This window comes from Mesoplodon mirus (genome assembly GCF_964341445.2).
Source record: "Mesoplodon mirus genome assembly, chromosome: 9".
In the NCBI taxonomy this organism is placed as follows: Eukaryota; Metazoa; Chordata; class Mammalia; order Artiodactyla; family Ziphiidae; genus Mesoplodon; species Mesoplodon mirus.
In genome coordinates, this window is record NC_138985.1 from 20416426 (window position 1) to 20441961 (window position 25536).

Here is a 25536-nt window from a genome sequence, read left to right on the forward strand (position 1 = left end):
CCCCTGCGCGGTCGCGGGCTAACCCCGACCGGGCGGAGGCGGGGGTCCGGGGGCTCGCGCGGCGTGGACTCACTTTTTCGGATGTTTCTCTCTTTTCGGCCTCCGCTTTCGGGCCTGAATGGCCAGCACTGAGGAAAGAAGACACACATTAACGGTCGGGCAGGCCAGCGCGGGGCCGCGTGGCGGGGAGAGGGGGACGCCGCGGGCCACTCACCTTTCCGGGAGCTCATCCCGACGCGGGGGAAGTGGGGCGGGGGGCTTCGCGGCGGCGGCGGCGGCAGCGGCAGCGGCAGCGGCTGCACCGGCAGCAGCGTCGCGGGAGCCGAGCCGAGCTGCAGCCTCCACTCACTCCGCCGGCCGGGAGGAGGCGGGAACCGCGCCTGCGCCGCCGCCGCAGCCGCCGCTCCCGCGGGGGGCCCGGCAAAACCCGCCCCCGGCCGGCCCCGCCCCCGCCCCGCCCCGCCCGCAACCCGCCCCCCCGCCCGGCGGGGTCGAGACCCCCGTGCCGGCCCCGCCCGCGCGTCCCGCACCCACCCGCCTAGCCCACCTGTGCGGAAGTGACCCCCTCCACGACCACCGCCACTCTCTCCCATGCCTCCCCCACCCCAGCCCGCGGCCTGGGCCTCTGCCTCCTGCGCCCCCGCGGCTGGCCCAGGCCTCCCGTCCCTCCCGGGCACGCGGCCTGCGCGACCCTCCCTCTCCAACCACAGCCTCTCTCCTACCCACCCCGGCGGGTCGCGCCGCCCGCTTCTCCATGCGCCCTTCCTTGGCCGGCGCCTCCGCGGGTCTCACACCACCTCTCCTCACGCGGCCTCTTCTCCCCCTTTGCTCCTCTACATCCTTGCATCCCCATGAGCGCCGCTTCCTCCTCTCTGGCGGGTGTGGAAAGGGCACAGGACCAAGAGCTGGGAAACCTGGGTCTTTCACTAGCTGTGTGACCTTGGAAAAGTCATCTTATCTCTCACTTTTATCTACCCCACAGGATTTCCTAATGAAGGAAAAGATGCAGATAGCACAGATAGTAGGATTAAGCTTTTGCACATGAATTAAGGTCCAGTTCAATAAATTCCATGTGTCTAACAATTCGGCACAACAACCCACCACGGAGTTATTTCTTACAAAGAGGAAACTGAGTCCTGAAGAGGTGAAACAGTTTACCCACCAATGATTCAAACTTAGGCCTACCTGACTCTAATCAAGTTGATTGGGGGATAAAGTAACTGCAGTGATCCGTTTATTTAAATAATTATAATATTTTTGAAAAATATCCATCCTGACCACTTACCCTCTCAACTATATATATATATATATATATATATATATTTTTTTTTTTTTTTTTTTTTTTTTTTTGCGGTACGCAGGCCTCTCACCGCTGTGGCCCCTCCCTTTGCGGAGCACAGGCTCTGGACACGCAGGCTCAGCGGCCATGGCCCACGGGCCCAGCCGCTCCGCGGCATGTGGGATCCTCCCGGACCGGGGCACGAACCCGCGTCCCCTGCATCAGCAGGCGGACTCTCAACCACTGCACCACCAGGGAAGCCCTCAACTATATTCTTAACTGATCGGAGTAGCTAACCTTACTATAAAGATCCTAAACCCACCAGAACAGTGCTGCTTGAACTTGAAGAGCTTTTTACTTTCTCGATTTTTTTATTTTCAAAAATATCAAACGTACAGAAAAATTATGAGAAAAATATAGTGGACACCCATATTACCCCATTTCACCAATTTTGAATATTTCACCACATTTGCCTTCCCCGTGTGTATGGGTTTTTGGTTTTGTTTTGTTTATGATGAATCATTTGAGTTTTTTGCAGGCTTTCACCCTTTACCCCTAAGTACTTCCATAAGTATCTACTAAGAACAAAGATACTCTGCTATATAATCAGAATTCCATTATCCAAGAAAATTTCATATCATTATACTATTATCTGTAACATACAGCGGCCATATTCAAATTTTCAAAATGTCCTTTCTAGCTGACTTTTTTCTCAATCCGGAATACAATCAAGGATCATGCATTGCATTTATTTATTTATTTATTTAGTGGTACGTGGGCCTCTCACTGTTGTGGCCTCTCCCGTCGCGGAGCACAGGCTCCGGACGCGCAGGCTCAGCAGCCATGGCTCACAGGCCCAGCCGCTCCGCGGCATGTGGGATCCTCCCAGACCGGGGCATGAACCCGAGTTCCCTGCATCGGCAGGCGGACTCTCAACCACTGCGCCACCAGGGAAGCCCCATGCATTGCATTTGATTGTCAGGTCTTTTTAAGCTCCTTTACTCTAGAATAACCACTGGTTTGTTTTTTATTTTCTTTTATAACATTCATTTTTTTGAAGAATTCAATTCTGTTTGCAGAATGTTCCTCAGTTTGTATTCATCTGTTCCCTATTAGATTCAAGTTAAATAATTTTGTCATGTACACTGTATAGATGAGGTTGTGTTCATCTTAGTATGCTGCATCAAGAGGGATACGACGTCAGTTTGTACTATTATTGGTGATGATATATGTAATCATTTCTCCATGGTAAAGGTACCTTTTTTCCTTTGTATTTAAAAAGTAGTCTGTGTAAAAAATGGGCAAAAGACTTGAACAGACATTTCTCCAAAGAAGATATACAAATGGCCAACAGGTACATGAAAAGATGCCCAGCATCATTAGAGAAATGCAAAGCAAAACCAAAATGAGATATCACTTCACACCTACTAGGATGGCTATAATTTTTTTTTAATGAAAAATAAGAGTTAGTGAGGATTTAGAGACATTGGAATACTCATACATTACTGCTGGGAATGTGAAATGGTGCAACCACTGTGGAAAACAGTTCCACAATTCCTCCAAAACCTAAACATGGAATTATCAGCAGTTCCACTCCTAGGTGTATATCCAAAAGAATTGAAAACAGGTATTCAAATCCTTGTATCCAAATGTTCATAGGATCACTAATCATACTAGCCAAAAGGTTAGAAACAAATATCCACCAATGTATAAACAAATTGTGGTACAGACACACAAAGAAATATTTTTCAGCCATAAAAAGGAATGAAGTACTGGTAGGTGCTACAACATGGATGAACCTCAAAAACCTTATGCGAAGTGAAAGAAGCCAGACACAAAAGGTCATCTATTGTTCTATTCCATTTATATGAACATCCAGAATAAGCCAATCCGTAGAAAGCAGATTAGTGGTGGCCCATGGCTGGGGGGAGGGGAGATAAGGAGCAACTGCTTAATGGATAAGGGCTTCTATTTTGTACTGATCAAAATGTTTTGGAGCTTGGTAGACCTGGTGGTGGCACAACACTGGAAATGTACTAAATGCCACTGAATTCTCCTCTCTAAAATGATTAACATGTTTGACGAATTTCACCTCAATTTTTTTAAAAAAGTAACCTGTGGGGTAATACTTTGAGATTATGTGAGTATCCTCCCCCAAGAATGCTTCACTCCATGGGCTAGCATCCATCCACGATGTTTGCTTGAATCAAGTATTACTATAGTGGTTGGAGAATACTGACATGATAATCCTGTCCTTCCATCTCTTCCAACTATGTTAATTAGGTGAGCTTTCATTTCTCTGCCACCCCTGTGTTTTCTGTTTATTTTGGGCTTGATTTTTGTGTGTTTTTTGTCGTCTTAGGTATCAATATTGACAGTAAATACTGTCACTTTGATTTTTGATTCTTGAATTGTCCCATATTTGACCAGGGAAGATGCTTTCAACTTGCAGTGTCTTTGGACATGTCCCAATCCATTTTTGAGCACCTCTTTACTTCCTGGCACAAGATATTCCAGGAAACCTTGTGCTTTCCCTAACTGAGTCTTAGAACAAGCCATTTCTCCAGTTTTTGCTCCTTCTAAAAGTTGATCAGAAGCTTTGAAGCCAAAGAAATCTGAGTTTGAAACCACTTTCCTTTACTGTTTTTAACAGCTTTATTAAGATATAACTCACAGAAACAAGATGGCGGAAGAGTAAGACGCGGAGATCACCTTCCTCCCCACGGATACACCAGAAATACAGCTACACGTGGAACAACTCCTACAGAACACCTACTGAACGTTGGCAGAAGACCCCAGACCTCCCAAAAGGCAAGAAACTCCCCACATACCTGGGTAGGGCAAAGCGGAGAGATCCGCACACAGAGGATCGGTGCCGAGCAGCACTCACCAGCCCGAGAGGCTTGTCTGCTCGCCCGCCGGGGCACGCAGCGCTGGAAGCTGAGGCTCGGGCTTCGGTCAGAGCGCAGGGAGAGGACTGGGGCTGGTGGCGAGAACTCAGCCTGAAGGGGGCTAATGTGCCACAGCTAGCCGGGAGGGAGTCCGGGAAAACTCTGGAGCTGCCGAAGAGGCAAGAGACTTTTTCTTCCCTCTTGGTTTCCTGGTGCGCGAGGAGAGGGGATTAAGAGCGCTGCTTAAAGGGGCTCCACGGACGGGCGCGAGTCGCGACTGAAAGCGCGGAGCCCAGTGACAGGCGTGGGACGCTGGGGCTGCTGCTGCCGCCGCCAAGAAGCCTGTGTGCGAGCGCAGGTCACTGCCCACACCGCCCTTCCGGGAGCCTGTGCAGCCCGCCACTGCCGGGGTCCCGGGATCCAGGGGCGGCTTCCCTGGGAGAACGCACAGCGCGCCTCGGACTGGTGCAACGTCACGTCGGCCTCTGCCGCCGCAGGCTCGCCCCGCACTCCGTGCCCCTCCCTCCCGCCCGGCCTGAGTGAGCCAGAGTCCCCGAAGAGGCTGCTCCTTTAACCCTGTCCTGTCTGAGCGAAGAACAGACGCCCTCCGGCGACCTACACGCAGAGGCGGGGCCAAATCCAAAGCTGAGACCCAGGAGCTGTGAGAACAAAGAAGAGAAAGGGAAACCTCTCCCAGCAGCCTCAGAAGCAGCGGATTAAAGCTCCACAATCAACTTGATGTACCCTGCATCTGTGGAATACATGAATAGACAACACATCATCCCAAATTGAGGAGCCCGGAGTCAGTGCTGTGCCTCTGAGGTGGGAGAGCCAACTTCAGGACACTGGTCCACAAGAGACCTCCCAGCTCCACATAATATCAAACGGCGAAAATCTTCCAGAGATCTCCATCTCAACACCAGCACCCAGCTTCACTCAACGACCAGCAGGCTACAGTGCTGGACACCCTAAGCCAAACAACTAGCAAGACAGGAACACAACGCCACCCATTAGCAGAGAGGTGGCCTAAAATCATAAAAAGTCCACAGACACCCCAAAACACACCACCAGACGTGGACCTGCCCACCAGAAAGACAAGATCCAGCCTCATCCACCAGAACACAGGCACTAGTCCCCTCCACCAGGAAGCCTACACAACCCACTAAACCAACCTTAGCCACTGGGGACAGACACCAAAAACAACAGGAACTACGAACCTGCAGCCTGCAAAAAGGAGACCCCAAACACAGTAACATAAGCAAAATGAGAAGACAGAAAAACACACAGCAGGAGAAGGAGCAAGATAAAAACCCACCAGACCTAACAAATGAAGAGGTAATAGGCACTCTACCTGAAAAAGAATTCAGAATAATGATGGTAAAGATGATCCAAGATTCTATTTCCCAGATCCAAAATCTTGGAAATAGAATAGACAAAATGCAAGAAACAGTTAACAAGGACCTAGAAGAACTAAAGATGAATCAAGCATCGATTAAAAACACAATACATGAAATAAAAAATACTCTAGATGGGATCAATAGCAGAATAACTGAGGCAGAAGAACGGATAAGTGAGGTGGAAGATAAAATAGTGGAAATAACTGCTGCAGAGCAAAATAAAGAAAAAAGAATGAAAAGAACAGAGGACAGTCTCAGAGACCTCTGGGACAACATTAAACGCACCAACATTCGAATTATAGGGGTTCCAGAAGAAGAAGAGAAAAAGAAAGGGACTGAGAAAATATTTGAAGAGATTATAGTTGAAAACTTCCCTAATATGGGAAAGGAAATAGTTAATCAAGTCCAGGAGGCACAGAGAGTCCCATACAGAATAAATCCAAGGAGAAATACGCCAAGACACATATTAATCAAACTGTCAAAAATTAAACACAAAGAAATCATATTAAAAGCAGCAAGGCAAAAACAACAAATAACACACAAGGGAATCCCCATCAGGATAACAGCTGATCTCTCAGCAGAAACTCTACAAGCCAGAAGGGAGTGGCAGGACATACTTAAAGTGATGAAGGAGAAAAACCTGCAACCAAGATTACTCTACCCAGCAAGGATCTCATTCAGATTTGATGGAGAAATTAAAACGTTTACAGACAAGCAAAAGCTGAGAGAGTTCAGCACCACCAAACCAGCTTTACAACAAATGCTAAAGGAACTTCTCTAGGCAAGAAACACAACAGAAGTAAAAGACCTACAATAATGAACCCAAAACAATTAAGAAAATGGGAATAGGAACATACATATCGATAATTACCTTAAATGTAAATGGACTAAATGCTCCCACCAAAAGACACAGAGTGGCTGAATGGATACAAGAACAAGACCCATCTATATGCTGTCTACAAGAGACCCACTTCAGACCTAGAGACACATACAGACTGAAAGTAAGGGGATGGAAAAAGATATTCCATGCAAATGGAAACCAAAAGAAAGCTGGAGTAGCAATTCTCATATCAGACAAAATAGACTTTAAAATAAGGACTACTAGAAGAGACAAAGAAGGACACTACATAATGATCAAGGGATCGATCCAAGAAGAAGATATAACAATTGTAAATATTTATGCACCCAACATAGGAGCACCTCAATACATAAGGCAAATACTAACAGCCATAAAAGGAGAAATCGACAGTAACACACTCATAGTAGGGGACTTTAACACCCCACTTTCACCAATGGACAGATCATCCAAAATGAAAATAAATAAGGAAACACAAGCTTTAAATGATACATTAAACAAGATGGACTTAATTGATATTTATAGGACATTCCATCCAAAAACAACAGAATACACATTTTTCTCAAGTGCTCATGGAACATTCTCCAGGATAGATCATATCTTGGGTCACAAATCAAGCCTTGGTAAATTTAAGAAAATTGAAATTGTATCAAGTATCTTTTCCGACCACAATGCTATGAGACTAGATATCAATTACAGGAAAAGAGCTGTAAAAAATACAAACACATGGAGGCTAAACAATACACTACTTAATAACGAAGTGATCACTGAAGAAATCAAAGAGGAAATTAAAAAATACCTAGAAACAAATGACAATGGAGACACGACGACCCAAAACCTATGGGATGCAGCAAAAGCAGTTCTAAGAGGGAAGTTTATAGCAATACAATCCCACCTTAAGAAACAGGAAACATCTCGAATAAACAACCTAACCTTGCACCTAAAGCAATTAGAGAAAGAAGAACAAAAACATCCCAAAGTTAGCAGAAGGAAAGAAATCATAAAAATCAGATCAGAAATAAATGAAAAAGAAATGAAGGAAACGATAGCAAAGATCAATAAAACTAAAAGCTGGTTCTTTGAGAAGATAAACAAAATTGATAAACCATTAGCCAGACTCATCAAGAAAAAAAGGGAGAAGACTCAAATCAATAGAATTAGAAATGAAAAAGGAGAAGTAACAACTGACACTACAGAAATACAAAAGATCATGAGAGATTACTATAAGCAACTCTATGCCAATAAAATGGACAACCTGGAAGAAATGGACAAATTCTTAGAAATGCACAACCTGCCAAGACTGAATCAGGAAGAAATAGAAAATATGAACAGAACAATCACAAGCACTGAAATTGAAACTGTGATAAAAAATCTTCCAACAAACAAAAGCCCAGGACCAGATGGCTTCACAGGCGAATTCTATCAAGCATTTAGAGAAGAGCTAACACCTATCCTTCTGAAACTCTTCCAAAATATAGCAGAGGGAGGAACACTCCCAAACTCATTCTACGAGGCCACCATCACCTTGATACCAAAACCAGGCAAGGATGTCACAAAGAAAGAAAACTACAGGCCAATATCACTGATGAACATAGATGCAAAAATCCTCAACAAAATACTAGCAAACAGAATCCAACAGCACATTAAAAGGATCATACACCATGATCAAGTGGGGTTTATTCCAGGAATGCAAGGATTCTTCAATATACGCAAATCAATCAACGTGATACACCATATTAACAAACTGAAGGAGAAAAACCATATGATCATCTCAATAGATGCAGAGAAAGCTTTCGACAAAATTCAACACCCATTTATGATAAAAACCCTGCAGAAAGTAGGCATAGAGGGAACTTTCCTCAACATAATAAAGGCCATATATGACAAACCCACAGCCAGCATCGTCCTCAATGGTGAAAAACTGAAACCATTTCCACTAAGATCAGGAACTAGACAAGGTTGCCCACTTTCACCACTCTTATTCAACCTAGTTTTGGAAGTTTTAGCCACAGCAATCAGAGAAGAAAAGGAAATAAAAGGAATCCAAATTGGAAAAGAAGAAGTAAAGCTGTCACTGTTTGCAGATGACATGATACTATACATAGAGAATCCTAAAGATGCTACCAGAAAACTACTAGAGTTAATCAATGAATTTGGTAAAGTTGCAGGATACAAAATTAATGCACAGAAATCTCTGGCACTCCTATATACTGATGATGAAAAATCTGAAAGTGAAATCAAGGAAACACTCCCATTTACCATTGCAACAAAAAGAATAAAATATCTAGGAATAAACCTACCTAAGGAGACAAAAGACCTGTATGCAGAAAATTATAAGACACTGATGAAAGAAATTAAAGATGATACAAATAGATGGAGAGATATACCATGTTCTTGGATTGGAAGAATCAACATTGTGAAAATGACTCTACTACCCAAAGCAATCTACAGGTTCAATGCAATCCCTATCAAACTACCACTGGCATTTTTCACAGAACTAGAACAAAAAATTTCACAATTTGTATGGAAACACAAAAGACCCCGAATAGCCAAAGCAATCTTGAGAACGAAAAATGGAGCTGGAGGAATCAGGCTCCCTGACTTCAGACTATACTACAAAGCTACAGTAATCAAGACAGTATGGTACTGGCACAAAAACAGAAAGATAGATCAATGGAACAGGATAGAAAGCCCAGAGTTAAACCCACGGACATATGGTCAGCTTATCTTTGATAAAGGAGGCAGGAATGTACAGTGGAGAAAGGACAGTCTCTTCAATAAGTGGTGCTGGGAAAACTGGATAGGGACATGTAAAAGTATGAGATTAGATCATTCCCTAACACCATACACAAAAATAAGCTCAAAATGGATTAAAGACCTAAATGTAAGGCCAGACACTATCAAACTCTTAGAGGAAAACATAGGCAGAACACTCTATGACATAAATCACAGCAAGATCCTTTTTGACCCACCTCCTAGAGAAATGGAAATAAAGACAAAAATAAACACATGGGACCTAATGAAACTTCAAAGCTTTTGCACAGCAAAGGAAACCATAAACAAGACCAAAAGACAACCCTCAGAATGGGAGAAAATATTTGCAAATGAAGCAACTGACAAAGGATTAATCTCCAAAATTTATAAGCAGCTCATGCAGCTCAATAACAAAAAAACAAACAACCCAATCCAAAAATGGGCAGAAGACCTAAATAGACATTTCTCCACAGAAGATATACAGACTGCCAACAAACACATGAAAGGATGCTCAACATCTTTACACATTAGAGAAATGCAAATCAAAACTACAATGAGATATCATCTCACACCAGTCAGAATGGCCATCATCAAAAAATCTAGAAACAATAAATGCTGGAGAGGGTGTGGAAAAAAGGGAACACTCTTGCACTGCTGGTGGGAATGTGAATTGGTACAGCCGCTATGGAGAACGGTATGGAGGTTCCTTAAAAAACTACAAATAGACCTACCATATGACCCAGCAATCCCACTACTGGGCATATACCCTGAGAAAACCATAATTCAAAAAGAGACATGTACCAAAATGTTCATAGCAGCCCTATTTACAATAGCCCGGAGATGGAAACAACCTAAGTGTCCATCATCGGATGAATGGATAAAGAAGATGTGGCACATATATACAATGGAATATTACTCAGCCATAAAAAGAAATGAAATTGAGCTATTTGTAATGAGGTGGATAGACCTAGAGTCTGTCATACAGAGTGAAGTAAGTCAGAAAGAGAAAGACAAATACTGTATGCTAACACATATATATGGAATTTAAGAAAAAAAAATGTCATGAAGAACATAGGGGTAAGACAGGAATAAAGACACAGACCTACTAGAGAATGGACTTGAGGATGTGGGGAGGGGGAAGGGTAAGCTGTGACAAAGTGAAAGAGCGGCATGGACATATATACACTACCAAACGTGAGGTAGATAGCTAGTGGGAAGCAGCCGCATAGCACAGGGAGATCAGCTCGGTGCTTTGTGACCGCCTGGAGGGGTGGGATAGGGAGGGTGGGAGGGAGACGCAAAAGGGAGGGGATATGGAAACATATGTATATGTATAACTGATTATATTTGTTATAAAGCAAAAAAATAAAATAAAATTTAAAAAAAAAAAAAAAAAGATATAACTCACACACCACACAATTCACCCATTTGAAATACAAAATTCAATGGTTTTTAATATATTCATATGGCTATGCAACCACCACCAAAATCTAATTTCAAAACATTTTTGTCACCCCTAAAAGAATCTCCACACCCATTAGCAGTCACTCCCCATTTCCCGCAACCTCCCTTTGCCTAAGCCCTGGCCAACCATCTCCCTTCTGTCTCTATAAACTTGCCTATTCTGGACAGGTCATAAAAATGCAATCCTACCACTGTGGCCTTGTGACTGGCTTCTTTCTCAGCTTAATATTGAAACCAATTTCTGCTGCTTAGTGGGTTTTTTTTTTTTTTTTTTTGGTCGCGCTTGGTCTTACTTGCAGCAGGCAGGCTCCTTAGTTGCGGCTTGCCAGCTCCCTAGCTGTGGCATGCAAACTCTTAGTTGCGGCATGCATGTGGGACCTAGTTCCCTGACCAGGGATCGAACCCAGGCCCCCTGCATTGAGAGCATGGAGTCTTAACCACTGTGGCACTGGGGAAGTCCCTCTGCTGCTTAATTTTTGCATAACCTTGAGTATGTTACTTAATTACAACATCTGGAAAAGAGTAATAATATCAATACCAATCATCCCAGATCAATATGATAATCTATTAATATTCAATAAATAGTAATTATCATGAACATTAGTTGGGAGACACATAGCCAATCTGCTGGATCTTTTGCAATCATTTATTCAACAAATACTTATCAAACACCTGTTATATAGCAGGCATTAGTCTAGATATTGAGTCTACAGCATGGAAAACACACAAAACTCCTGCCCTCATGAAGCTTACATTCTACTGCCAGAAGACAGAAAATAAACAAAATAAATATGCAAATATATATACTCTGTTTACTAGATGGTGATAGCGTCTAGGAAAAGAAAAGAAAAACAAAACAAAACAAAACAAAACAGCAGTCTATTGGGACGGTGTTTAGGAAAGACCTCACTGAGGAGGTAACACTTATTTAAAGACCTTAAGGGCTTCCCCGGTGGCGCAGTGGTTGAGAGTCCACCTGCCGATGCAGGGGACACGGGTTCGTGCCCCGGTCTGGGAAGATTCCACATGCCGTGGAGCGGCTGGGCCCGTGAGCCATGGCCGCTAAGCCTGTGCGTCCAGAGCCTGTGCTCCGCAAAGGGAGAGGCCACGACAGTGAGAGGGCTGCGTACCACAAAAAAAAAAGAGTGGCCCCCGCTCGCCACAACTAGAGAAAGCCCTTGCACAGAAACGAAGACCCAACACAGCCAAAAATAAATAAATTAATAAATAAATAAATAAATCATCAATAGTAATAAATTTATTATAAATAAAATGCCTTCTGTATGTGACTCTTACATAAACCAGCTAAAAAATGACTCCTGGGACTTCCCTGGGGGCGCAGTGGTTAAGAATCCGCCTGCCAATGCAGGGGACATGGGTTCGAGCCCTGGTCTGGGAAGATCCCACATGCCGTGAAGAATCTAAGCCCATGCGCCACAACTACTGAGCCTGCTATCTAGAGCCCACGAGCTACAACTACTGAAGCCCGCGCGCCTAGAGCCCGTGCTCCGCAACGAGAAGCCACCGCAATGAGAAGCCCGTGAACCACAACAAAGAGTAGCCCCCACTCGCCGCAACTAGAGAAAGCGCGCCGCCCACAGCAACGAAGAACCAACGCAGCCAAAAATAAATAAATAAATAAAAATTTAAAAAAAGACTCCTGAAGATGTGCCCAGGGCTGGATTAGGATGGATTTAGAATACTGACTAATATGTCCACACATATCTAAATAGATGAAATGGTCTGGCCATAATGACTATGTTGAACTTCCCCACCCTGGGCTCCATTTCTTTCAAGCTTTTAGACATGGATAAAGCCATGATAGAATACTCATTTCTCAAATATTTGAACTCTCTAAGAATTTGGTTTTCCATTTTACTGTAACTGGTTTAAAAATCCAATATAAAATAATATAGGGGGCTTCCCTGGTGGCGCAGTGGTAGAGAGTCCGCCTGCCGATGCAGGGGACACGGGCTCGTGCCCCAGTCCGGGAGGATCCCACATGCCGCGGAGCGGCTGGGCCCGTGAGCCATGGCCGCTGAGCCTGCGCGTCCGGAGCCTGTGCTCCGCAACGGGAGACACCACGACAGTGAGAGGCCCGCGTACCGCAAAAAAAAAAAAAAAAAAATCTAATATAAACTGAAGATGATCTTGCTCACAGTTAAACACATATTCTGTTCAAGCATAACTCATAATCACTTTTTGAACATGTATATTTGTCACCTTCAGGTAGGTTCAGGCATTGTATCTGGAAATAAGATATACTTTTACCATTAAAAAGCAGCTTTAAAAAAAAAGCAGCTTTATAATCCTATTATAGTGTTTAATTGAACTTGCTTTTTAAACTTTTTTATTGTTACATAATATACATACAGAAGCATGCGTAAACCACAAGGGTACAATAGAGCAAAGACACCTGTTTAAAAATATTGAAGGTTACCAGTACCTTGAAAGCTCCCTTTGTCCCTCCTTAGTAACTGCTCCCACCAAGGTTACCTCTATTCTAATGTCTAACACTGCTAATTAACGCTAACTGGTTTTTAGTTTTATGGGAAATGGAATCATACACTAGGTACTCTTTTGCATCTGGCCTCTTTTGCTCAATATTATATGGTGAGACTGAGCCATGTGTTGTGTTTAGTAATCTTTTCACTGTTGTATAGTATTCCATTTTATGCATACACTTTTTAAATTCACTGGTACTATTTATTAAACAACCGTCTCAACCCCAAACTCACCCTTCTACTCTCAGCTTTGTAATGAGGGAGCTGTGACTCAGCTAACATTTCTCCCTTGCCAGCGGATGCCCATTAATTCTGCCAGATGGGGGAGCTAGAGGGAAACTGGAAGGCTGGAAAAGAGAGGAGGGGCTTGCTCCCTCCTGTCTGCTGGCGGTTCCTGTCACTATCATCTTGGCACAGGCCCTTTACAGAAGCAGTTGGCTCCAGTCTCAAGTTTCGTGGTGCTCCTCAAACCGGCTTCATTGTCTCTCCTTAGAAGGACAATCAAGGCCAGGCCATAGTCCCTCCTGACATCTGGGTCCCAGCTCCCTCCTCTAAGCTTCTGAGGTCTACTAACCCACCTCTGCACTTTGTTCCCCAGCCCTAGGAGTGGACGCTGATTCCTGCATTATTACTGTATTACTTGTGTCCCCTTTACTCTTTTTCAGTTCTCCAATACCTCTTCAACCAATCAATACCTTATATTAATTTTTTTGTGGTTGTTAAACCAATCTAACTGCCATACAAAAGTAAATCGTTCCTGCTTTCTCTCTAATGGGTACAATAGATGATTGGGTTGTCTCCAGTTTGGACTACTATGAACAGTACTGCTACGCATATTCTCCTACCTGTCTTTTGGTGAAATGTGTATATACCTGGAATGGAATTGCTAGGTCATAGGGGAGGTGTGTGTTCACTTTCAGCAGGCACTGCCAGAAAGTTTTCCAAAGTGGTTGTACCAATAATTGCATTGATTCTAAGACACTCCCAGGATCTCATCCCTGATCCTCAGAACTTTTAAAAGTTAGAGAGCCAATAAACTCCACACTATTGTAATTAAATCTCAGCTTCAGAATTTTTATGTTGCAGGGCCAAAGAAAATGAGACTCTGTTGCTTGAGGACAGACTTGGTGTCCTTAATTCCTCGGTCAGTGCCTGGCACATAGTAGGTGATGCTGAATACATAATAAGGGAAAGTTTAAATGTGTTCTTCTGTACAGTTGAACTAATGTGAAACTGCAATGTAAACTGAGGTCAGTTCCATCTAGGGGATACTCAGTCACCCCATCACATATTCCTCTGGGCAGCTGTAGATAAACAGGCCTCTGTTTCCCCAGGTTGCTTCTATTGCCCTGCAAGACCCCTTTCTCTCCTCACCATAGGCTTAAATGACTTGATTCAGGAACAGACGCAGCACAACACTGGCTGCTTATGGACTAGGGCAGCCTCCTATCTGGCACATCAACCTCATCGTTCCAACCCTCTCTCAAGAATCTTTGGTGGAGATCCCAAACTGAATTAAATCCCTTTGAGATTTATTCTGAGAGTGACTCAAACTTCAGGGCGCTCCCCTCCAACCTCTGGTATGTCTTAAGAATCACCTACACAAAACCCAAGAAAAACAACCCTCTTCTCCACACCCTACCTGAAACCTTCACAAGCCGAACTCTCAAGAACGAATGGGTGGGCTTCCCTGGTGGCGCAGTGGTTGAGAGTCCGCCTGCCGATGCAGGGGACACAGGTTCGTGCCCCAGTCCGGGAAGATCCCACATGCTGCAGAGCGGCTGGGCCCGTGAGCCATAGCCGCTGAGCCTGCGCGTCCGGAGCCTGTGCTCCACAACGGGAGGGGCCACAACAGTGAGAGGCCCGCGTACTGCAAAAAAAAAAAAAAAAAAAAAAGAACGAATGGGTTACTAGCACCTGCTGGGAACTCAGGGTTCCTGACGTGAGCAGACCATGGAGAAGAAGTAGCAGCTTGCTGGAAGATGTTAATATAGGAAGCTGATTGCCATCGAGTGCTCTGAAATCCACTCAACAAAAGTTCGGGTGGGGGAAGGAGAAGAAGGAGTGAAGGCAACACATACACTTGTTAATAAAATATATTCACGCTTTTCAACAACAACAGTTTCCAATGGCACAAGTCTGCTTTTATACGATACAGGATTGTTAACGTGACATCATTCTGAGTTTACAAGCAATATAACCTGACTGACAAAATGGTGAGGAAGCAGATATACCTAACTATGAATTATAGACAATTATATTTTTTAATCTCTGGGTATGTAAGGCATGTTTTTCTGACTCATCACAGTGACTTATAGCAAATTGATGTCTCTTCTCATGCACTGTTTGTCACCAAAGAGGAAGCCAGCATGTTCTGATGTCATCACACAAGGTGATGTAAGTACCTCCTGTCTCTGACTCCTCAGACATTTCTTTAGTTTTCCCCCTTTCCCTCTCCAATCCCCCTCCTGTCTAACGCTACATTCATCATCACCTAACATCTAAAGAATCTGATCATCACAAGCTGGATGTTGCCTCAGTTGTCTATGCTGTGAAACAACCCAAAATTAGTAGCTTAAGACAACGGTTTATTATTTCTCACACTTCTGTGGGTTCTTCTTCTGATCTCACCTGGGTCATTCATGCTGCTGCATTTATCCAGTGGGTCAGCTAAGCTAGAGCTGGAGGCCCAAGGTGACCACATCTGTATATCTGGGGCCTTGAAGGGACTAGAGGGCTAGGACCTCTCTCTCCCCATGTTGTCCTTCATCATTACCTAATGTATCCAAGCTTCTTTACACGGCAAGTCCCAGGAGAGTGAAGGTACAAGCTGTGTAGACTCCAGAACTCATACAATTTCATTTCAACAATATTCTATTGGTTTAGGCAAATCCTAAGGCCAGATTCATTGTGAAAGGCAACCACACAGGGGCATGAATTCAGGGAGACAGTATTCATCAGGGTCATTTTACAACTATCTACCATAGGTGTATAGCTATATAATCCCATCAGACTTCATTTTAGGCATGCTTCCCAATGCACCTAAGCCTCTGCAAGGTCAGTCAACAATTTTTTTTTGAGCAACCACAAGGAACAAAGTAATAGGCTAGGAATATATATTTATCATACAGTTTCTGGCTAAAAGAGTGCTTTCAAGACCATTAAAATTTTTTTCTCAATCCCACCCTGTGAAATAGGTAAGGGTATACATGCTGGTGATATAATAAATATATCTGGTCTTTGATCCCCATCCCTGGCACAGAACTTCTAAAACCTTTGGGATTTCCTGAATAATAGGAGCGTCTTTTGTTGTTCATAATAAGCCCCCCCTTTTAAATTTTATTTATTTATTTATTTATTTATGTGTGCACTGAGTCTTCATTGCTGCACGCAGGCTTTCTCTAGTTGCGGTGAGCGGGGGCTACTCTTCTTTGCGGTGCGCGGGCTTCTCATTGCAGTGGCTTCTCTTGTTGCGGAGCACGGGCTCTAGGTGGGTGGGCTTCAGTAGTTGTGGCACGCGGGCTTCAGTAGTTGTGGCTCGCGAGCTCTAGAGCGCAGGCTCAGTAGTTGTGGCGCGCACGGGCTTAGCTGCTCCGCGGCATGTGGGATCTTCCCGGACCGGGGCTCCAACCCATGTCCCCTGCATTGGCAGGCGGATTCTTAACCACTGCGCCACCAGGGAAGTCCCAATAAGCCCCTTTAGATGACTCCTGGCTAACTTAGGTAGGGCCCCTAGATAGTCTCAAGATGAGGCTGGTCACCAGAACGACCAAATGATGAGAAAGTTGCAACTTTCAACCCCACGCCTGACCTTTCGGGAGGGGAGGAGAGCTGGAAACGGAACTGTTCTATAAAAACTCTCAAAGGAGATTTGAGCTCCCAGGCAATGAAGCCTCAAGGTGCTGGGAGGTGGGGAGCCCAGAGAGGGCATGGAAACTGCACCCCACCACCCCACCACCCAACACCATGTCCTACACATGTCTTCTATTTGGCTGTTCTTGAGTTGTATCCTTTACAATAAATCAGTAAAATGCCTTCCTGAGATCTGTGAGCTGTTCTGAGGAGGGGTTGTGGGAAGGCCTCGTTTAGAGCCAATCAGTCAGAAGCATGGGTGGCCTCTCCAGGACATGCAACTGGTGTCTGAAGCTGGGAGAGGGGAAGTCTTGTGGGACTGAGCCCTAAACTTTGGGGTGTGCACTAACTCTGGATAACTGGTATCAAAATTGAATTGAACTGTTGAATATTCAGTTGGTGTCCTGAGAATCAGAGAATTGGGTTTTGGGTTTGGAAAACACTCCAGAGTCCCCACTGTGCAGTAGATAGGAGAGCTAGGACACACACTCTTTTGTACCAATATTTACTTCTTTCTCCACATTGGTTGCTCCTCTCAAAAAAAAAATTGTTTTTCATGAATCATAAGACATTGTGCCTGCCCTCTTTGTATGTGTGGAAGAGCTAGAGAACATTAAACCTAAAGCCAAAGAGAGAAATTGGAGAGTAAGAGTTCTTGTGATAGCTACATCAGTAGGCAGACTCTCCAGCTGTAGCAAAACTTTCTGGAGGGAATCAAAGCTCTCATAACCCAATCCAAAGTTCCAAGGAGAAGATTGAGTTGACAGCCACATATTTATGCATATGCACATACAGTACCAGTAGAAATGAGGCATCGAAGCTGTCTGAAAACAAATAAACTGAATATCACAACAGCAAACGTACCTGCTAATAGTTCCTGGCAAGCATTAAAATCAGTTTAGAGGAGATAGTGATGCTGGAAGTGTCCAGGAAATGAGTTAAGCTGAGATATTTAAAACAAGCAAAAAAATGCTTCCTATGAATATTATCAGCAGGACAAGCTCTGCAAATAGACCAACATCTTCCAAAAGTACCAAAAAAGTCTATAATGGCAAGCTGCAACTACAGAGGATCGTCCTGCACGTTAACGTCTAAGGCAGTTTGGGAGCCCCTCTTCCCTGTCACTTGCAGCACCTTGGACAGAGGATAAGGTGGTTTTCATTAGCCTCAGCAGCTTTCCGGGGCTCTTGTTTAGGATTCCATCTTAGAGCCTCCAAGGTCTACGAACACACTCCTCCACTTCTTCTTCTTGGAGTGCAAATGTCTTCTGAACAGTTTTCCCCATGGATTGTTCTGTTTGACTACATAGAACTGTGGTTTTAAAAAAATGTAAATGTGGGACTTCCCTGGTGGTGCAGTGGTTAAGAATCCGCCTGCCAATGCAGGGGACACGGGTTTGAGCCCTGGTCCTGAAAGATCCCACATGCCGCGGAGCAACTAAGCCCGTGCGCCACAACTACCGAGCCTGCAATCTAGAGCCCGTGAGCCACAGCTACTGAAGCCCACGTGCCTAAAGCCCGCGCTCCGCAACAAGAGAAGCCACCACAATGAGAAGCCCGTGCACCGCAACAAAGAGTAGCCCCTGTTCGCCTCAACTAGAGAAAGCCCGCGTGCAGCAACGAAGACCCAACACAGCCAAAAATAAAAATAAATAAAATAAATTTATAAAATAAATAAATAAAAATAAACTTTATAAAGACTTTAGCACATATTTAGTGCTCAACAAATATTTACTAAGTGATTTAAATATCAATAATGTTTTGATACCTTGCAAATTTAGTGATTTATTTAAAATAGGTCTAGTTAAACTTACACTTAGAACTTTACTGGAATTGAATTATTGTGGAAGAGTAGCTCCCGTTCTCCACAACTAGAGAAAGCCCACGCACAGCAACAAAGACCCAATGCAGCCAAAAATAAATAAATAAAATAAATAAATTAGAAAAAAAATGTTCTCTTTCATGCTGGAGAGGATATGGAGAAAAGGAAACCCTCCTACACTGTTGGTGGGAATGTAAATTGGTACAGCCACTATGGAGAACAGTATGGAGGTTCCACAAAAAATTAAAAATAGAACTACCATATGAGCCAGCAATCCTACTCCTGGGTATATATCTGGAAAAAACAAAAACAAATTTAAGAAGATACGTGCACCCCAATGTTCACAGTAGCACTATTTCCAATACCTAAGACATGGAAACAACCTAAATGTCCATCAACAGATGAATGAGTAAAGAAAATGTGGTATATACATACAATGGAATATTACTCAGGCATAAAAAAAGAATGAAATATTGTTATTTGCAGCAACATGCATGGGCCTAGAAAATGTTATACTTAATGAAGTAAATCAGACGGAGAAAGACAAACACAATATGGTATCACTTATATGCAGAATCTAAAAAATAATACAAATGAATGTATATACAAAACAGAAACAGACTCATGGACACAGAAAACAAACCTACAGTAACCAAAGGGGAGAGGGAGGGAGGAGGGGACAAATTAGGAGTATGGGATTTAACAGATACAAACTACTATACATAAAATAGATAAGGAACAAGGATTTACTATATGGCACAGGGAATCATATTCAATACCTTATAAAAACCTATAATGTAATATAATCTAAAAAAGAAACTGAATCACTTTGCTTTATACCTGAAACTAATACAATATTACAAATCAATTAGACTTCCATTAAAAAGTTCTCTTTTATGCTGAATATGTGTTAATTTAATATTCCTCATCAATAAATTTGAGTAGAAGCACTTTGCAACTGATAAGAATCTTTACCTATTATTTTTTTTTGCTTAGGGTATTTCAAAATGGCTTAAATGGTATAAATGACTTCATTGTTTATATCATATCTGGCATTTTCTGAATGAAATAAAGCGTTTAAACAAGTTTCATTACTATTATAGCCCAAAACACAAAGACTTGTTCTTTTCTTCTATTTTTATATATGTAAACTGAAGACATTAAATTAATTGTTCAAAAGAGGTTTTTAAGAACAAAGTGCCAAATCTCTGATGATTTTTGCGTGTGTGTGAGTTAAGCCTAAACTTTTTATCAAAAAGGGCAAATAGGGCTTCCCTGGTGGCGCAGTGGTTGACAGTCCGCCTGCCGATGCAGGGGACGCGGGTTCGTGCCCTGGTCCGGGAAGATCCCACATGCCGCGGAGCGGCTGGGCCCGTGAGCCATGGCCGCTGAGCCTGCGCATCCAGAGCCTGTGCTCCGCAACGGGAGAGACCACAACAGTGAGAGTCCCGCGTACCGCAAAAAAAAAAAAAAAAAAAAGGCAAATAAATTCAGACAAGTGCCTGTAAATAGTTGTGGCTGTGTTCATTTTTAAGTCTGTGCTACATTAATATTTATTTAATAAGTTCATAGCATAAGTATATTTATAATAAAATGGTAGTGGGAATTAAAACTAGGAAGAAAGTGTCATTTAAACAATCATATTGAACTCAGCACTGTGTCCGAATCCTGGCCAGCAGAAGGCAACCTGATTTCCCATCCCAGCTCTGCCACACCCTAGCAGTGACTGTGAACAAGTAATTCAATCTTTCTAGGTCTTATCGTCTCCTCTGTAACATGAGATTGACAATACTTGCCTCATGGGGTTTTTGTGGTTTTGTAAAGAATGGAGTCAACGTGCGACAGGCACCTAGCGCAGTGCCTAACACATAGCAAGTGTCCATGATAGGACGTTACTAATAACAATATTAATTTGACTAGAAGTAACATTCCAAGACAAGATGTGAAATTCTTAAAGTGCCACACGACTTAAGAACAATGACTGAATTGGCTAGTGACGATATTTCTCCTAACACTGCAACAAGGACGTTACATACAACACTTGCCAGGCCTTTCCTTCAACAGGTTAATCACATTTACAGTTTTGGGATCTCTTATAATTAACTTTCTTGAGTTTTTCATCCATTTATATGGACTCCTGATCATAATACTATCCCTAGTAGTAATATGCTCCATAAATGTACCTGCTTTGTAAAGTACACTGTTTTTTTTGGGGGGGGGTGGTTTTTAAAATTAATTAATTAATTAATTTTATTTATGGCTGTGTTGGTCTTCATTTCTGTGCGAGGGCTTTCTCTGGTTGTGGCAAGAAGCGGGGGGCCATTCTTCATCGTGGTGCGCGGTCCTTTCACTATCACGGCCTCTCTTGTTGCGGAGCACAGGTTCCAGACGCGCAGGCTCAGTAGTTGTGGCTTACGGGCCTAGCTGCTCCACGGCATGTGGGATCTTCCTGGACCAGGGCTCGAACCCATGTCTCCTGCATCGCAGGCGGACTCTCAACCACTGCACCACCAGGGAAGCCCAGCACTGTTTTTTTATCCCTAAACAAATCCTTTCAAGTTATGAAATTTTTCTCATTCTTATTCTGCCACTGAAATAATTATAAAATGATGTACTGAAGCAAAAAGAAAAGCAAGCTCAAAGGAAGAAATAAAGTAAGCTCAGATTAATAACATATGAACTGTCTTCCATTAAAATTATTATTATATATAAGAATAACAAAATGACCTCTTGAATATTTACTTGAATAGTGGTCTTTGGTTTGAAATAGAAGTGTTTGTAATTCTTAGAGGCATATACATTTTATAGTATACAATGCATATATATACATAGGTACATGTAGGCATATATGATAATACACATATAATATGTAATTCTTAGAGGCAGAAAACATTTTAACCAGAATGAGGTGGTAGTCTTTATTAAACTTATGAAAAAAACAACCTGTAAATGGAGAATATTTGAATGAATGATGTTAAAAGATAAACTGTGGTATATTAACACTTGGAAGAGTTCATCTGAGCAAACATGAGTTTGACTTAGTGCCAAAACAAGAGTGGTTAGGAGCTCTCTGTTGACAGTAGCTAGGGGAAAGACTTTGACAGAGCAGGCCTGGAAGCAAAGCAAGGAACTTACCTGAATGGCTAAGCAGTTGCCTTATTTAGGAAAGCCTAGTTGGCTTTGTAATTGGTTGTTCTTAGGTTTTGATTTCTTATGCTTGAGACATTTACAGGAATTTACTCTGGCTTATGTTTGCTTAAGAAGGCCATCAAGACATTAGAGCCACCTCAGACTAATGGCAGACTTGTTTGATTACATAAAATATCTAAAAATCAGCTGTTCTTCTTTAACCAAAGGAACATTTATAATGAGAAGTACTTTGGATGGAACAAAATTACCTTTTCTTCTGACACCTGAAATTGAAGTTCCTCATAATCCTTGAGAATGAATAAAACAGTGAAAATGGATTTAGTAGGCCTTTATTAGCTGGTAGCTTGGGATAAAGTTTTTGAACATTTTAAAAGTATAATGGGGCTTCCCTGGTGATGCAGTGGTTGAGAGTCTGCCTGCAGATGCAGGGGACACGGGTTCGTGCCCCAGTTGGGGAAGATCCCACATGCCGCGGAGCGGCTGGGCCCGTGAGCCATGGCCGCTGAGCCTGCGCGTTCGGAGCCTGTTGCTCCGCAACGGGAGAGGCCGCAACAGTGAGACGCCCGCTTACAGAGAAAAAAAAAAAAGTATAATGAGTATAAAAAATGGCAGCTTCAAAAATATTATATCATGAAAGGTGGGTTACCCCTTAATTTTGGGCAAGCTATGATAGGACCATGTTCTACACTGAGTTCTGAATTGAGAAGCTGCTTAAAGACCAATATTATTCAGATGAGGACTTAACTTAAACAAAATAGCATGAGAGTTTTTTGAAAATATGGTGGTTAAGGCAGAAGGAATGTAAATTAGTTCATTATAGCTTTAGTTCTAATTCTTAAAAAATATTGTCCAAAACACAGAAATAAGGCAAAGAGAGAGCAGCATGTCTTTTCAATGTCACATCCAAGCATTGTTTAACAGGCCCATCAAAGCATTATTTAATTATCTACAATCTAAGGGTCAGCAAACTTTTTCTGTAAAGATCCAGATAGTAAGTTTTCAGGTTTTGTTTTTTTTCCGTTTTTTTTTTTTTTTTTTTTTAAATCAAAGACTGGTTTTATTTCAGTAATGGAGAGAACTTTAGAGCTTCTCTAGAGATGGAGAGAACTTTTTAAAATTTTTTATTTATTTATTTATTTTTGGCTGTGTTGGTCTTCGTTACTGCACACGGGCTTTCTCTAGTTGCGGCGAGCGGGGGCTACTCTTCTTTGTGGTGCGAGGGCTTCTCATTGTGGTGGCTTCTCTTGTCGCGGAGCACCACGGGCTCTAGGTGCGTGGGCTGAGTAGTTGTGGCTCACAGGCTCTAGAGCACAGGCTCAGTAGTTGTGGCGCATGGGCTTAGTTGCTCCACATCATGTGGGATGATCTTCCTGGACCAGGGCTTGAACCCGTGTCCCCTGCATTGGCAGGTGGATTCTTAACCACTGTGCCACCAGGGAAGTCCTTCTGTTTCTGTTTTTTTACAATCCTTTAAAAATGTAAGAGCCATTCTTAATTCATGGATTACACCAAAACAGACCAGCAGCTAAATTTGGCCTGCTGACCCTATTCTAGAAGAAGTCCCTTTGTCTGTCTCACTACTCACTATTGATTAAAGGCCTAGATTCTATGAATTCACATGTTAACTTGCAGATTTTTGTCCAGTAAGGGCAAAATTAATTTGGTAAAAACACCAAAGTTGGGCTTCCCTGGTGGCGCAGTGGTTGAGAGTCCGCCTGCCGATGCAGGGGACACGGGTTCGTGCCCCAGTTGGGGAAGATCCCACATGCCATGGAGCGGCTAGGCCCGTGAGCCATGGCCACTGAGCCTGTGCATCTGGAGCCTGTGCTCTGCAACGGGAGAGGCCACAACAGTGAGAGGCCCGTGTACCACACACACACACAAAAACCACCAAAGTTATTGTTTCATTGTCATATGATATTAACTAGTTTTGTATCTAACAGAACAATCTTTTTTTCATTAAACTTTTAATTTTGAGATTATTTTAGATTAACATTCAGTTGAAAGAATACAGAGAGATACTTTGTACCCTTTACCCAATCTCCCCAGTGGTTACATCTTGCAAAACTATTAATACAATACCACAGCCAGGATATTGACACGGATGGAGTCAAGATGCAGAGCATTTCCATCATTACCAGTTTCCTCATGTAGCCATTTTATAACAGTCACACCACTTTTCTCAAGCCCTCCGCCACACCTCCTTCTGAACCCCTGGCAACTGTTAATCTATTCTCCATTTCTGTAAATTTGTCATCTCAAGAATATTGTATAAAGGCATCATATAGTATGTAACCTTTTGGGATTGGCTTTTTTCACACAGTACAATTCTCTGGATATTCATCCAGGTGAAAGATGAACAATCTTACTTAAAATTTCCTTTCTGAAAGGCCTATCAATACCCCGCTCCTCAAACACTCTTTGTGTTTTGTTTTTTTTTGTGGTACGCGGGCCTCTCACTGTTGCGGCCTCTCCCATTGCGAAGCACAGGCTCCGGACGCGCAGGCTCAGTGGCCATGGCTCACGGGCCCAGCCGCTCCACGGCATGTGGGATCTTCGCGGACCGGGGCACGAACCCGTGTCCCCTGCCTCGGCAGGCGGACTCCCAACCACTGAGCCACCAGGGAAGCCCTCAAACACTCTTTGAATCAGCCTTATCATTCTGTTTGTTCCTTCACTGAGTTGAAAAAAATATTTTCCAAGTGTTCATTCTGTTTGTATGAGTCATACTTCAAACTTTTTGAAAATGATACTTTGATATAATTGTTTAGCTTGTTTGTCCCCAAGAGATAGTTTCCAGTTGGCTCAGTTTATTTAGAAAAGTTGTATGTAGTCTGAAAAGATCAGACCATGTGTACTCTCCTCCAGTCACAATAAAAATGTAATTTGCTTTGTTTGAGTTTCAAAGTAATGGTAAGAATGATAAGATGGGGCTTCCCTGGTGGCGCAGTGGTTGAGAGTCCGCCTGCCGAGGCAGGGGACACGGGTTCGTGCCCCGGTCTGGGAAGATCCCACATGCCGCTGGGCGGCTGGGCCCGTGAGCCATGGCCGCTGAGCCTGCACGTCCGGAGCCTGTGCTCCGCAACGGGAAAGGTCACAACAGTGAGAGAGGCCCGCGTACCGCAAAAAAAAAAAAAAAGAATGGTAAGATGTTCTCTCTCCAGTGATAGGTTATTTCTGTGAGATTTTTGGGTGAGTTAAGAAGAAATGTTTTAAAATAGCATTTTTATCCTATGCCATTGGCTCTTTTGTTCATCTCTTAAGCAATGCTTCCAACAGTAGATCAGCATAGAGATTTATGAGTAATTGGTCAAAAAACCCCATGGGCCCTTCAGACTTCAATTTTCTGTTTCTAGTGAGAAGTATATAGCTTTATGATAGAGATTATCACTTAATAGAAAAGGTATGTTTTCTCAGATGGGAAGATCAGATGCCACTTAGACCACTCCACTGTTTTGGAGCATGACTAAAATAAAGTTTTCTTTTAAAAAAACAAACAACAAGGGAGGGTGGGAGGGAGGGAGACGCAAGAGGGAAGAGCTATGGGAACATAGGTATATGTATAACT

The 25536-nt window shown here is 43.1% G+C and overlaps 1 protein-coding gene across 8 annotated transcripts in view; it reads right to left on the reverse strand.

Annotated features, from left to right (window-relative positions):
* Nucleotides 1-857, reverse strand: part of SRPK2 (SRSF protein kinase 2) — a 237020-nt gene extending 236163 nt beyond the window's left edge. For 4 of the 8 annotated variants that reach the window (XM_082631888.1, XM_082631887.1, XM_082631886.1 and 1 more), the window contains exons 1-2: nt 727-857; nt 74-128 (exon numbers count right to left, since the gene is read on the reverse strand). In XM_082631888.1, the coding sequence (XP_082488014.1) occupies nt 74-128; nt 727-853 (182 nt within the window). In that variant the 5' untranslated portion in view covers nt 854-857. Of the gene's footprint in view, nt 1-73; nt 129-214; nt 367-726 lie in introns of those variants that run through there. The other 4 variants (XM_082631890.1, XM_082631889.1, XM_082631893.1 and 1 more) reach the window with 3 other exon arrangements.
* Between the last annotated feature and the right edge of the window lie 24679 nt (nt 858-25536).